At 37.4% G+C, this 15,688-nt stretch overlaps 2 protein-coding genes across 2 annotated transcripts in view; one reads left to right on the forward strand and one right to left on the reverse strand.

Annotated features, from left to right (window-relative positions):
- The window catches only part of LOC146483169 (TBC1 domain family member 5-like), a 31,838-nt gene extending 19,016 nt beyond the window's left edge, over positions 1-12,822 (reverse strand). The window contains exons 1-7 of the mRNA XM_085106374.1: positions 12,334-12,822; positions 9,884-10,055; positions 9,054-9,099; positions 4,596-4,658; positions 3,805-3,894; positions 3,063-3,140; positions 2,157-2,224 (exon numbers count right to left, since the gene is read on the reverse strand). Of these exons, the coding sequence (XP_084962500.1) occupies positions 2,157-2,224; positions 3,063-3,140; positions 3,805-3,894; positions 4,596-4,658; positions 9,054-9,099; positions 9,884-10,055; positions 12,334-12,439 (623 nt within the window). The 5' untranslated portion in view covers positions 12,440-12,822. The remainder of the gene's footprint in view (positions 1-2,156; positions 2,225-3,062; positions 3,141-3,804; positions 3,895-4,595; positions 4,659-9,053; positions 9,100-9,883; positions 10,056-12,333) is intronic.
- Positions 12,823-12,996: 174 nt separating this feature from the next.
- Positions 12,997-15,688, forward strand: part of LOC146483170 (NACHT domain- and WD repeat-containing protein 1-like) — a 39,268-nt gene continuing 36,576 nt past the window's right edge. The window contains exons 1-2 of the mRNA XM_085106341.1: positions 12,997-13,503; positions 15,055-15,330. Of these exons, the coding sequence (XP_084962467.1) occupies positions 13,295-13,503; positions 15,055-15,330 (485 nt within the window). The 5' untranslated portion in view covers positions 12,997-13,294. The remainder of the gene's footprint in view (positions 13,504-15,054; positions 15,331-15,688) is intronic.

Genomic DNA, 15,688 nt, shown 5'->3' on the forward strand with positions numbered 1-15,688 from the left:
AATGCTAGTCCACAGACACCATAATGTTCAAGTTTCTCAAATAAGATTTGGTGGTCTAGCGTGTCAAACGCTTTAGAAAGGTCAAGAAAAACACCTGCCGTGATTTCATTTTGGTCAATGGACGTTGCAATTTTATTAACAAGGTAAGTTAGCGACAGCGCAGTGGAATGGATTTTACGAAAACCAAACTGGAGTTGGTAAAAGATATCATGGCTATTTGCGAATTCTACTAGTCGATTGTGTATGACCTTTTCGAAGAATTTCGAAAAATTAGGAAGTAGTGAGATTGGTCTGTAATTAGTGAATAAATCCGGTTCATCACCTTTAAATACAGGAATCCCTTTGGCAAGTTTTAGCTTGTCTGGGAATATTCCTTTGGAAAAGGATAAATTAATAATATTCTTAAGAGGTTCCGATACTACTTCAAAAGTGTTTTTGATAACATACATAGAAATATCGTCATATCCTGGGGCTTTCCCAGACTTCATGGACATACAGATTCCATTCAGCTCTTCAACAGTCGTCGGCTTCAAAATCAGAGACTCATTGAACTGATCATTCAAAAAAGAGTGGAAAGAAGAGTTCACCGGAGGTATTTTCGCTGCTAAATTAGGTCCTACGTTAGCAAAATAATTACAGAATCCATTTGCTATTTCTACAGGGTCGGTAAGAATGCTACCATCAGATCTAAATGACGAAGGAAAAGGAGGTCTACATTTACGCTTGTTGATAACTTCATTGATTAGTTTCCAGGTCTCCTTTAGGTCATTTTTAGCCGAAGCAAACCTTTGGTCATAATAATGGCGTTTGGCAATTCTAATGAGATGGGTTAATTTGTTTCTGTAAGACTTATATTGTAACTCCCTCATTGGATTAGGTGATCTCAGTAATTGTCTATACAGCTTGTTTTTCTTTCGAACAGAAGTTAATAAAGATTTGGTTATCCATGGGGAATAAGGCCTTTTACAATTCTTAACTTTATGAGGCTTCAATGGGAAACATAAATTATAAAGCCGCGAATATTCGGACAAGAATTTATTGTAAGAATCATTGGGGTCTTTATCATGTAGAAGTTCAGTCCAATCGACTTGAGAGAGGCGAGTTTTGAAATTATTTAAATTTGCCGTAGAGAAGTTTCGCACAGGTCGGTTGCCAATTCTTTTATGAACATGAACAAAAGAGTCATCAGAGACATAGGCAAATACTGGTAAATGATCGGATATGTCACTTATGACAATGCCTTTTAAAACGCTAGGTGAGAAATGATTTGTGAATATGTTGTCAATTAAAGTGGCCGAGTGTGCAGTAATACGAGTTGGTCTGTCGATTAGAGGAACAAACATGTGCGAAAACAGACAATCAACAAATTCTTGAGTGGGTTCGTGGTCGGCGTATCGCAGGAGGTCCAAATTAAAGTCGCCGGTGAGATAGCAGCACTTGTCACTTCTAGAGAGTTTTGAGAGGATGTCAGTGAATTTTTCCATGAAGCCGGTTAGGTGATGATTTGGAGGGCGATAGATGACGCCTACTATTATATTTTTCCCATGGGGGACTGAAATTTCTACAAACAACGATTCAATGACATCTGGATCAGAGACATTACAGTCTGAACAAATTTTGTAATCAAGATTATCTTGCAAATAAAGACCCGTTCCACCGCCAGATTTAGTACCACGGTGATTTGAAATAAAAGCGTATCCCAGAATATTGACTAGATCAGCAGATGGATCATTTAGCCAAGTTTCAGATACCGCAATCGCAGAAAAAGGCTTTTGCAGACGACCTAGTAGGAATTTAAACTTGTCAAAATTTCTAATTAGACTACGTGCATTCAAATGTACATGTACTTGTTTACGTCAATCGCACACATCCACCATCAGATCAACACTGGCTTTTATTATGAGCGGTTTTTGCAGGATATGAAAATTAATTGGAGGGTTATAAAATAAATAAACCCCTTTCTGGCTTGCTGGTATTTCAGCTGATAATGCCCTTGGCTGAGAGATTGTCCTCAAAATTTCACGTTTGTGCTCAAAGCTTCGCTTCTTGGCCAAATAATCATTTTTCAGATGATCTCTCAGCCACAGAAATTATCAGCCAACATACCAGCCGCCTGAAGGGGTTTATTTACTGATTATTTTAAGGGATTTACTCACAGTCTGTCAAGGTCTTGTTTTATCGTTGACTTCAACTCATTGTCAACAAAGTACTGTTTCCAAGGGCTCTGCAAAGTAACCATTATTAACATCACCACAGTTCTAGAATGCATTGGCCAGAGACAGCTGAGAAGATTCAGGCTTGGCCAAGAGGGTTGGGAAGAAATTGATCCACTTGTAACATTAATTTCAGAAACAATAATGATGATGATGACGATTGTGATCATGAAAATGACCACGATTATGATGATGATCTGATGGTGACAACCTCATGATGATGATGACGATGACGACAACACTGATCGTAACAATGACAATGGTAGTGGTGGTGATACCGATGGTGGCCATGGTAAGAACATGCACAGAGTGTAATAGAATTATGCCACGTAAGAGTGTTGCGTATGCAGTACTTCTCAAACTCATTAATAATTCATGAAGAGAAAACAAAGGAAATCACTATTGGAAGGAGGTTTGGAAATATGATCTTAATTATCATAAAATTTTGCAAACTTTTGCTTTGAATTTCTCCAAGAATTATCAATACTAGTTTGAGAAGCTATATCAAACACTCGAAAGAGTGTTTCCTCCTATTTCCAAACACCTTGAAGTTGGTTAAAAAAACTTGGCTGCGCCTTGCTTTTCCAACCTACTTCTCTGTGTTTGGAAATCGGAGGAAACACTCTTTCTCATGTTTGATCTATTACATATTAAAATCAAGGAAAGTTAGGAATTACAAAGAAAAACCCCACAGCAGTCCCGGACAGACTGAAGTCACACTTACAGTAAGACTTTCTGCCAATTGGTTACTAGATAACTTATCTGTCACAAATACATGTATCCCGCATACATGTACACCTGGTGATATGGCTACAATTGATCAGTAAAGATAAAAAGGGCTGCACTTACAGTTTCGTCTTGGGAGAGAGGATTGAACACAACCAAATCCAATTCCTCATTCTTTCCCTTGTTTGGATCAAACAAACACTAAAAAGAAGCAAAAAAAAAAAAAGAAAAAAGAAACAATTAAATTGATAAAGACATAATAGAAGGTAATTTTTTGGCTGCTATTATTTTAATTTTCTGTTGTTTTTAGCAAGTGTACTGGTAACGTCCTAGAGTAGCATGCGAAAGCAAAAAAAAAAAAAAAAAAAAAGCATGTACTGAGGTCTTAGAAACATTTGCAACACTTATAATAAATTTTTGTCCTTGCTCTAATCTACAACTGGCTAAAATACTACTGTATATAATTTGGAATGCTTTTAGATGTCCAATATTTAGAATTGCTCACAAGTAATCTGAAAACCCTTTAGAAACACTTTATTTTGGATCCTTTTTAACTCATTTTAAAAAACCTAATTATGGAAACCAAGTTGGAAGCCATATGGAGACTCTTTTTGACAAAACGTTGTTGCCATGTGTGGGTAGAGAATTACTGACATGAATTGAACAGCTGTACCACAACATGAAGGAAGGACACAAAATGCTGCCATTCCCTTAATCTTTTAGCATTTGGGATAATTATAGCATTCATACTTTAAAGTTCAATTTAAGCTTTGCCTTCAGAGAACAACATACAGTACATATGCATGTATTATGCTGTATCTAAGTATGGACTTTACGCTAATTATTTACAATGTGATTGTCGTACTTTGCTTTTGAACTGACTGTAGTCACTTCTGAGTTTAGTTGTAGTCGAAACCCAATCTTCTTTTTGTTCTGGCAAACACTCCAAAAACACCTGTGGTAAAAAAATTTAACTTTTAATTTTCTGAGATAATGTTTGCTTATAAGGTATACAGTGAAACTTCCCTAAATGTGGTTACCAAAGGGACAGACCCTAGCGTCCAAATTAAAGTGCTTAGTCATGGGTTCATGGAAAGGCCCAGATCAAGAGTCCCACCCCTCCCCCCTCCCCTCCTTATAGAAAGTAGGTCCAAAAGGCACTGTTACACTAGACAGTTTGTCTTGCAACTTGCCTTGCAATTTCATTGTGCCATTGCAACACAAGTTGTACAAAATGTTGCATAGTGTAACTGCCCTGAAATTAACTTGTCTCGCAATGTTTTTCTTGCATTATAATCACCATTGCATGAAGTAGAACGGACTTCTCCGTTTCGCAACTGTTGCGGCAATTTCAGGCTTGTCATAAAAGGCAACAATTTGTGCAACTGTGTCACAACAAAATGATGAGGCAAGTTGCAATAAAAGTTGCCTAGTGTAACAGTGCATTAAGCAAGCAAATTTTTTGAGCCACACTCTACTCCCTTCATTCTGCAGTTCCTCGACTCACACAAAGTAAAGAATCCAGATTCAGTTTTTATGTGAGTTTGAGGGTGCATATAAAAAATAAATTAATACTAAATATTAATTATTAATTAGATAATTGATTAATTTTACATTTTAGGAATTTAAATTGCTGCTTATTTTATATTTATTTACCTTCCAGCAGATGCTCCTAAATTTGGAAAACCGAAGCTTTCCATCCAAAGCAAACTGTCTGATCTGGAATAAGTTTTAAAATTTAAATTACATGTCAGTTTTTTGCAGTCCACAAGATAGAAGCCTTCAGGTAAGATTAATGTTTATGAAGTAATGTCTTTTGGCTTGTACTTTCAATGACACAATAATATTTACAAAAAGCAAACATATAACTGCATCTGCACCATGAAAAATAAAAGTAGGAAAGTATAGTTATTAATATATAAAAACTGTTCAATTGAGGCCTTACACTGCTGTTTAAAAACTAAAAACTAAAAACTGAAATCCAAGCTTTCGCCGATCAACGGCATCATCAGGGATGAGAAAATATTCCGCGCGCGCTATATATATATATACAAAGAGAGTGTAGGGTGAAGGGTGAAATGTGTAAAAAATGTGACGTATGTGTGAAAGCTATAGAAATAAAAATAGAAATAAACTGCGAGCGTATACAAGGTTGTAGTGTCTAAAATTAAATATTAAAATAGCAGTTCCGCAAATTCAGTGCATTCCTCTCGGGAATTGAGTGACGGTTTGTATTTTCTGATATAAAATGCTTCGTAGAGGCGTAGATTAGCGGGATCGTTTTCGCTCATAATAATTTTGATGTTGATGTATACGCTCGCAGTTTATTTCTATTTTTATTTCTATAGCTTTCACACATACGTCACATTTTTTACACATTTCACCCTTCACCCTACACTCTCTTTGTATATATATATATAGCGCGCGCGGAATATTTTCTCATCCCTGATGATGCCGTTGATCGGCGAAAGCTTGGATTTCAGTTTTTAGTTTTTAGTTTTTAAACAGCAGTGTAAGGCCTCAATTGAACAGTTTTTATATATTTTTAACCATGCTGCTGAAGGACAACATGAACAGATTATAGTTATTAATGATAATATGGTGTAGTTTAGCTATATAGCGTGGTGAGGCATGGTGTGGTGTGGCATGGGTTGGCAAGGTAAAGGATGGTATAATGTGGTGTGGAATGGTACATGGCAGTGTGTGGTATGGTCTGGTCTGTTATGGCACTCTGCGGGATGGTATGGTATGATATAGTATGGAATGGTCTAGTCTAGTCTAGTCTGGTATGGTATGGTCTAGACCGGTCTGGTATGGTCCAGTCTGGTATAGCATGGTATGGTATGGTCTAGACTGGTATGGAATGGTCTGGTCTGGTCTGGTATGGTATGGTATGGTAGGTCTAGTCTGGTCTTGTCTGGTATGATATGGTCTAGTCTAGTCTAGTCTGGTCTGGTATGGTATGGTATGGTATGGTCTAGTCTGGTCTGGACTGGTATGGTATGGTCTAGTCTGGTATGGTCTAGTCTAGTCAGGTCTGGCATGGTCCAGTCTGATCTGGTATGGTGTGGTGTGGTATGGTTTAATTTGGTAAGGTCTGGTCTGGTCTAGTCTGGTATGAAAAGGTATGGTATGGTCTAGTCTAGTATGGTATGCTATGGTATGGTATGGTCTAGTCTGGTATAGTTTGGTATGGTATGGTCTAGTCTTATATGGTATGGTCTAGTCTGGTCTGGTATGGTATGGTATGGTATGGTCTACTCTGGTATGGTATGGTATGGTATGGTATGGTATGGTCTAGTCTGGTCTGGTATGGTATGGTATGGTATGGTATGGCATGGTATGGTCTAGTCTGGTCTGGTATGGTATGGTATGGTATGGTATGGTATGGCATGGTATGGTCTAAGCTAGTATCGTATGGTGTGGTCTAGTCTGCTATGGTCTAGTATGGAGTCTGGCCTGGTATGGTCTGGTATGGTATGGTATGATATGGAATGGTCTAGTCTGGTATGGAATGGTCTGGTATGGTATGGAATGGTCTAGTCTGGTCTGGTATGGTCTATTCTAGTATCGTATGGTGTGGTCTAGTCTGCTATGGTCTTGTATGGAGTCTGGCCTGGTATGGTATGGAATGGTCTAGTCTGGTCTGGTATGGTATGGAATGGTCTAGTCTGGTCTGGTATGGTGTGGAATGGTCTAGTCTGGTCTGGTCTGGTATGGAATGGTCTAGTCTGGTCTGGTCTGGTATGGAATGGTCTAGTCTGGTCTGGTCTGGTATGGAATGGTCTAGTCTGGTCTGGTATGGTATGGAATGGTCTAGTCTGGTCTGGTATAGTATGGAATGGTCTAGTCTTGTCTGTTATAGTATGGAATGGTCTAGTCTAGTCTGGTATGGTATGGAATGGTCTAGTCTGGTCTGGTATAGTATGGAATGGTCTAGTCTGGTCAGGCGTGCATTTCTCAAAACTCCCGAGAACTTCTCGGGCCCAAAAAGCTCCCCGTAAAGCTCCCGAAAACGCTTTCTGGTGTTTCTCAAAGCACACGAAATTTTCGGGCCCGAGAAAAGTCACGTAATTTTCTCCGATAATTTTCGGGTGCTAGAAAGCTCCCGAAATGCGTTTTTGGGAATGCTTTTTCAGTTAAAATAAATGGTTGTATTGCGTTACTATTATTAAGGAAAAAGTTCCAAAACGAGAGTTTGAGTTAATTGACAGATACTGGGCTAGACTCAAGCTAAAAATGTTTAAAAACCAAGAGAAAATTTCTGAAAATCTCAGAGGTTTGCATGCGTTAGTGCGCGCAAGAACTTCGTATAGACGAACTTAAAGATTTTGTTGATTCCAGTAAATTTACGAAGGTAACTCTTACAAATCAGGTATTTTCAGTTGAACTTTCAAAGAATGACGACCGACAAGGCAAAAGAAGTGAAATTCGTACTTAAAAAACTCAATTTTTGAGAGATTATGGACCAAATAAAGACAGTTTGATAGTTTCCTCAGCGTTTCCTCATATTGCCGAGTTTGATAGAGTGGTTAAATCTTATATTTTAAGTGTATAACGGACAATTAATTCTGTCTCTTTTAACGTAAATCGGTTGAGAAGAAGCTCAACTTCAAAACCTACAAATGTAGTCAAATGTTTTCAAACTGAAATTGGCCTATTTACTCGCCGAGATTGCGAAAACTGTAACTGATTCATGGAGCTCGATTTCGTGCTTTAAGAATTATTAAAGCTCAACTTAAGCTTATTTTATTGTAAAATAGAAAGCTTTCACTAAGGATATAAGTCTTCATACAGTGGACAACGTTGGCCTAAGTTTTGTGTTGACTTAGAACATTTCGATCGCTTTAATCACGACCCACAACCGAAGGCCTCATTCAAACAGTTATTATCACTCCCCGTTTGTGCATGCATCCATGGTGCATGGTAAGTAAGCGCTAGCTTAAAAGACACAGGCTACTGAAATTTATCCTCAGTGACTTATATTTAGACTTGGGTATCTCTTAATTTATCATTTCATCCTCAGGTAATGTAGAAAAAGTATTCGCCAAACAGATTGGACAGCAACTTCGTAAAAGAAAATCAAAAACAACAGCTAAAAAAAACATTAAAGATACCCACCTTGCCTGATTCTGGAAAACTTTCATCGGACAACGCTAAGCTGCAAATGTGATATTAAAGCCATTTTCTTGCAGTACAACTTATTTCTTATATAATTATCAGCCTCCACCTCGAAATTTCGAGTTCATGGTAATGCTGCGTGTCCGAGGACGCTAAAACTTGCTCAAAACCAAAACATCCTTTGACTTGTTTTTATTTTTGGGGGATTTGCGAGCAACGTTTTCAGTTCATTCAAACGAGTAGCCAATAGTATCATGGAAACTTTGACAAGTCTTGACGGTTTGACAGATATATGGAAACATTGACGAACTGCAACAACGGTCAATTTGAAAGGTCAAGATTAAAATAGAAACCAAACAGTCTTCACTTGGCGTTCAGGTTGTGAACCAGTTAGCTCAGTAGTATCTGCGCTGAAATCTGTTTTTAGGAACAGCATTTACACGTAAATTTATTTTACAAATACAGTTACAGTTTTCCCCTGGAAAAAATTAAAATTGTACTATAAAAAAACCATGTTCTAAAATAATCTTTCCAGCTCTAACACGAAAAGATTCCCGAAAATATCGGGAGACAATTCGGGACACTTTCGGGTGCTCTGAGAAACACTTCTCGGGACCCGAGAAAAACACCCGAAAAGCGCCCCGAAATGTTTTCGGGCCCGAAAAGTTCTCGGGAGTTTTGAGAAACGCACGCCTGGTATGGAATGGTCTAGTCTTGTCTGGTATAGTATGGAATGATCTAGTCTGGTCTGGTATGGTATGGAATGGTCTAGTCTGGTCTGGTCTGGTATGGTCTGGTATGGTATGGAATGGTCTGGTCTGGTCTGGTCTGGTATGGTACGGAATGGTCTAGTCTTGTCTAGTATGGTATGTTATCGTCTAGTCTGGTCTGCTCTAGTCAGGTATGGTATCGTATGATTATTTTAGAATCAAGTCTTGAGGATCGAGTTTGTTGAAGAAACTTTAAGTTAATTTATCAATACACCCATCTCACCGTGGTGTAATATGCAGTTGAACCAAAAAGCTCTTGCCATTCTATCCTTTAACAAGAAAGTAAAATGCAAGTTACATGTAGTGTCATTCAGCCTGGTGGGGTAATTAAGGGGAGTTGGAGTTCAGAAGCCTACAAAGTGTAGAAAGCAGCAAATAAATTGCTAGAATTTAACCTTGTTTCTCTGACACAAAGCAACTATATGTACATCACATACATGTAGTCCAAAAATGGCACTCGTGACAATTCAGAGTTTTACCATTGTCCAAAGCATGAAATGTTTAAAGTATTAGTCAGATTTAATTGGAAAACAAGTTAAGAAAAAAATTAATCAAAGATGCAAAGTTTTGGAGAGATTTAGCTCCAACTCAAGGAATATAGAAAAAGTCTAAAAACTGTAATTTTTTGAAATACATTTTTTAAAAATACACTTTCGCATACCAACAGTAGAAAGACTGCATCTCATTTGGGTGAGTGTTGGCTTAACCCTGCCCTTTTCTGTACTTCAGCTAGTGAAATCCCTACCCTATTATGTACCTATAGCCTGAAAAAAGGCACCCCTTTTGGGTGGAGTCTTCCTGTAAAGTCCATTATAGGGAGCACCCCACTCCCCTTAAAGTCCACTATAGGGAGTAACCCACTCCCTCCCTTTCAGTCCATTATAGAGAGTACACACCTCCCTTAAAGTCCATTATACAGTGTAGGGTGTACCCCACCCCCTCCCTTTAAGGTTGTTATAGGGAGTCACCACCTCCCTTAAAGTCCATATAGGGAGTCCCCCTCCCTTCCACAACAAGACTAAGAGAGACATTATACAGCTGTACAACACTTACTGAAGGTTTTTCTGCTCATCGGACACAGCATGAACCGCTGAACTGGCTGAGCTGTAGTCTGAGTCAATTTCACTTCCGTCAACAGATACAAAACTGAGTCTCTGGCCGCCGAGAGGATCATCAATGAAGGACAGTCTCTGGGAAGATGAGTTTGAACCAACAAACTGATCACCTGAGAGAAAAACATGTTATTAAAATTTAAAATAAGTGAAATCAAGAACAATGTAGTTTTCAACATGTCCTGAGAATGACACCCATGGAAAGACATAATAAATTGGCTTCCTGCCTTTACATTAACTTCAAACTCTATCTTGAATAGAACTGAATATGTTAGTTTTCATGTACAGTGTATGGATATGTTGTCATATGATCAAACAATGTGAGCTTTATATTATTATTAAAATAAAAAATAACTCCAAACAACATCTTGCAATATTAATACACTGTATGTAACTTAAAATATAACAAGCAAAAACAGCACTGTCACTATCAAGACCAGTTCATTTAAACATAATATTTTGGTGTGTTCTTGTTTGCGCTTGTATTTTAAGTTAGCAAGATGCCCTTGGTAGCTGATGACTCATTTCAGCTTTTCAACAGTCATTGTTAATTGTTCCTTATTAAAATTGAAAGGAAGCCATCATAAAGCTCTATAACAAATTATTTGTTATGTACGAATGTATTGACTAAAAACACAATGTCAAGTCTAGTTTTTAAAACATATTGAAATCTATTGAAAACAATGGCATATACTAAATGTGATAACTGGTCTAATCTCTTAGGGAAAAATCACAGACATTTTTTTAGATTAATTTTATACATTTTATGTTTACATAGACTGAAGCAAATTAAGAAAGATGTTGCATTCTTCAGAAGACGAAATCATGCCTTGATTAAGATTGGACCTTGCTAGCTAGAGAAGTCAGGAATTTCCCAATTTCTTTAAATGACATTTCAAATTGCTTCAACCAAGCATATGCATTAAAATTACAGGTAAGATACACACAAAGAACTTAAGGCTGGGCTGATTCATTTTTAGAACAGAACATTGTCTGGGCATACAGCTGTTCGTTGATTTCCCCAACATTTACATATATACTACACTGTATGATGCTAGGACAGTCCTTTTAATAATTTAAAATTGTTTGATGGTTGCAAAAAAAATTATTTGTTTGTGTCACTGTATTGTCGGTTCACAACAGAATGAATTTTATTTTAATTTTTTTTCATCAGGAATGTCATAAAATACCAACAACAAATTATATTTAATAAAATTTGGACACTTATTTTTCAGGCAGAAATACATTTTATCTATAGCTCTGATTTTATCCTCTATGTGATGGAAAACAAAATTAACATCAGAAAAGCTCCTATAGGGTTGAATTTTTCCTTTAAATTATGAATAATCTTTAAATTTTAACAAGTGTCAAGATTCTAATTGGTTACATGTACTACCAGACTATGCAAAGTGATTTTACTTAGTATCTGTTATAACAATTCATGCAGACACCTTTGTACAGCTTTTTACATTCACATGTACCATCCACAATACTACTTCACTAACAAAACTTCAACGAAATTTAAAATTTAAATGAAACAAAACCAAAAATAATTTAAAAGTCAGAGTACAAGTTGGCAGTCTTGTGTAAGCTTAGTTAAAGCTTATACAAAACTAGAAAACAAACAGTACAAAATTCTACTAAAAATTGACACCCCTCAAGGAAAATAGACTGAACGAGAATTGCCCGCAATAATTATATAAAGGAATCAATAACGTAAGCTTAATCTTTTCTCGGAAATGCTGCGCGAAATTAAATTTTCAACAGGAAGTATTCACGACACAACCACATGATCGACTTGAGATTAACATTTAGAAATAATTCAAAAGCTTTTGAAGCAAGCACCCCTCGAACTGCAACGCTGTAAATAATTTCATTTTGATCAGAACAAATGTATATTGAGCTAATCAAGTTGACTCGTGTGCAGGTTTAATATGAATCAGAGAGAACCGACTTCAAAACGTCAAAATTTTAAGTAATCTGACTAGTATTTTAAGAAATCCGACACTTGAACGTTATTAAATGCAGTCGATATCAAAAAGCGAAATATGGAAGAATATATTATATTTAGGGCGCACAGATTTCACTATGAACAAACATTACAAGATTACTTGAACGCACAAGAATTGTCAAATATCACAAAACAACAACATTCCCTGAAGGTGGACGGTGAATGCTCTATTTAAGAAAACTAATGTTATGATATGGTGGCAAGAGGGATCAGTTTAATATTTCGGTCAGAGGCCCATTTTGCATATTTGCTAAGGCATCAAGGGCAGACTGAACTTATCTGCAAAGACAGCAAGATATGAACCATATATTCGTAAGTTGATACCAGATTTACTTCAAAAGCTTGCATTTTTCTCTAGCCAAGATCTAATCAAGCCTTACCTCGATCCTCCTCGACAGGGCTTGGCGTTTTCGAGCCAAAACGATCCAAAGTTTTCAGGATATCTTCAGTACAAATGTTCCCCTCCATTTCTGAGTACTTCTCCATTTCATTTAGAGTTTACCACACGATGTATCACCTTTCATGGTTCCAGGAAACCTTTGTTTAGTGTGCTAAAATGCAGCTGTGATCGATGCTCCATTTTGTCGACCCCACACTTGTCTATTTCAGAAAGCGGAAGGGCTGTACCGCAGGCTCAGATTTGTCGAGTTGTGATCAAATCACATTTTCTCTTCCTTGTTTGCTGTTTGCAAAGCAATAAATTAACCGCGAACCAATGCACAAAATATCCAGTTTTGTCCATATCCGTGAAGGAAGTCTAGACTTCTTGTTATGACGTCGATTTCATTGAAAAGGGAAATATTGAGCTGGCTGGACACTTTGGAATTAGTAGGGAGGGGTGGTTGATGTTAACAAAGTTTAAAAAAAGGAAAAGAAAGTTAATGAAAGTATTCACACAATTTGACCCTCGAAGTAAAATAACCTATAAAACATCCCCTAAACAAAAACGAAGAAAAAATAGAAAGAGGAAAAGGAAATGGTGAAAAAATTGAAAGTGGCCGAAAGACAAATACCCCACTCAGTCCTCCCCGGCGAGAATGCCGTCAATCTGGCTGGAAGCCATCGTGCGCTTCATGAAAATGTAATTGACTTGTAACCTAAATTGAGTTTGTGTAACTAGTCAATTTCTCTACAGAGGGTTTTATTATCATTAGAACCTATTTCCGAAACTGTCGAGAGACATTCAAAGTGGATTTTGACAATTTCAGCTGTAGCATTTAGATGGCATTCAGGCGTTTGTAGACTGTTCATGTTGATTATGATGCCCGCTCGTGTCAGGAGTAGACACGTCTTCCGTCTTTAAAACAAAAAGGAATCATTATTTGTTTCCTGGCTTGAGAGATGGGTACAGGAGCAAGCAAGAGCCCTTTAAGGTCCACTGCAAATGTAGGAATTGCGGCAGCCAAATGGAAAACAAATGCTCAAGCCACGTCTAGCTCGTCAAGTGGTTCTAATTCAAACTTGGCGCCGGACAGCAGCAGCAAACTGGCACAGCGTCGACCGAGTGCAAGTGATGACAAAGATATCCAAGATCTCAAGGCTGAAGGGAGGTGGGGGTGATGTCTTTTAATATTATTTGCCTCGTGGATTTCAATTAATTCCGAACGAGATTGAAACTCCGCGTTCTTCAAATTCGATGCGGTTATGTACAAACACTCTTTTTTTTTTTAATAAGAACCTTAAATTTTATAAGAACTTTGAGGCTGATCGAGATAAACTTAAGGACGGTGCCTACTAATACCGAAGTATTTTTGTGCGGTTAATGACTATGCGGGAAAAGCAGATCTTAGCGAGGCCTATTGGAATCCAAAAAGAAAACTGGGGGTAACCACGCATTTTTCAGAGATAATTAAGCAACAATATCTCTAAAAAGTGCCAAAATATAAAGCAATGTATGGGATTTTTTCCGAAATTGAAGCTTAATTTTCTCTAAAAAATGCATGGTTACCCCCAATTTTCTTTTGAGACACCAAAGGCATTTGGTAAGTTCTGCTTTATCCGCATAGTTTTAAACCGCGCAAAAATATTCCTGTATTAGTAGGCACCACCCATAGGAAACCCGAGTATCTTGCGATGCGCAGAACGTATGCGCAGTAACAATAGTAGGCACCGTCCTTAATTAAAAACGTACTAAGAACATATTTTAATTCCGTGAAATGTTTTTTAAAAGTATGAACAGTGTAAATACGGATAAAATATTAAATACATGCAAAAATTCAGTCTATATTGTCGAATTACCTCGTCCCCCAAATTGGACATTCTTATATAAAAAAAAATTGAGTGTAGACCTTACTCCAAAATTGGTACCATTTTATTATCTTTTGTTAGAATTCAAATTAGCTCTTCTTAAAATGAAAAGAAAATATTCCCTAGAGCAAGGCAAGAAGGGCTACTTTGAAATATGCAAACAAAAGAATATTAAAATGGTGGCAATTTAGGAATAAGGTTTCAGTTGAGGCAGATTACACAGCTGGTTTCATCATCTTGCTAATTTAATATATATTTTTAAGGAGGCATGCAGCAAAGGTTTTTTTTTTCGCCATTATACGTAGTTATAGTGTTTGTGAAACAATGAAAGGTTACAAAAAAAAAAATATTTATGATGATCCTGGGAAACTGAAAATCTTTAAAACTCTCCAGTCAGACAATTCATCATCTCATAACGGTTACCATAGTAACACCCCAGCTCATTCAAAGGAGGTTCTACGTCATTTTAAATCTGTGGCTGAGCACAGACGTTTTGTGGCACCACTGGGTTCTGGGCAGGGCAATGCATGGTCTGCTTTCAGCACATAGTTATGTGCCATTGATTAGATGTGGTATTGAAATATTACAAATACCCCATCCCATTCCCCAGGTTAAAAGTAAAACAGTTTTCACCAGTTGCATAATTGAGCAGGTCAAGTAAACAATCCGTACCCACCCCATGGAGGGTCATGGGTGAGGGGGGTCTTAGAAGCCAAAATTTCAGAAGCAAAGTTTGAAGCTAAACTGGAATTTTCTGGGGGGACCCCCTGGGGATGCAAATGGGGGAAGTATGGATATTTTCTGGAACTGGACATTGAAATGAGAACCTCTTACACACTGTACAAACAATATAGGGAGGTAAAGGCCAACAAGAAACCAGCAAGTCCATTGCAAGCTATTTCCAAAAAGTTCAAGGGCAAAGAGAAGGCCAGTGAAGGTAAGAGTGGTGCAGCAACAACAGCAAAGGTGAATCAGTCGGGAGATAAAGGCAAGGTACCAGCAAAAAAGAATGCGAAGACTACTGTTGAGACAAAGAAACCTTCAACAAATAGTTCTTCAAAAGGCACAGGCAATGCAAAAGGAACAAGCAATGGTCAGGGACGGAAGAAAAGTGTCCAGGTTTCAGCAGGGTGAGTGTCATGTCAGCTTGTGTTATATTAAACTGAATAGTCCAAATTTGCAATATTAGGGTCCTTAGCAGTTATGATGGCAGGTATGGGGAAGATACCTAGGCCTTTACCTTTTTGTCTGAGACATTGATATAATTCTGTCTTGATGGGCAAAAGTTACATTTTCACCCTGGGTCTTCAATGTTTCTTCATAAAATTCTGGATCCAACACTCACTCTTAGCCACAAAACATCAGCAGCTGTAGTCACAGTTTTGAATTTTATAGTCTTAAGGTCCTTAGTTATCAGGAATAAAATAAAATTTTATTACTAATAATAAATAATTATTAAACTGTTGAGTGTCTGTGTGGTGGGTGTTT

The sequence above is a fragment of the Pavona decussata genome, unplaced genomic scaffold, assembly GCF_977016875.1.
Source record: "Pavona decussata unplaced genomic scaffold, jaPavDecu1.1 SCAFFOLD_40, whole genome shotgun sequence".
NCBI lineage: Eukaryota > Metazoa > Cnidaria > Anthozoa > Scleractinia > Agariciidae > Pavona > Pavona decussata.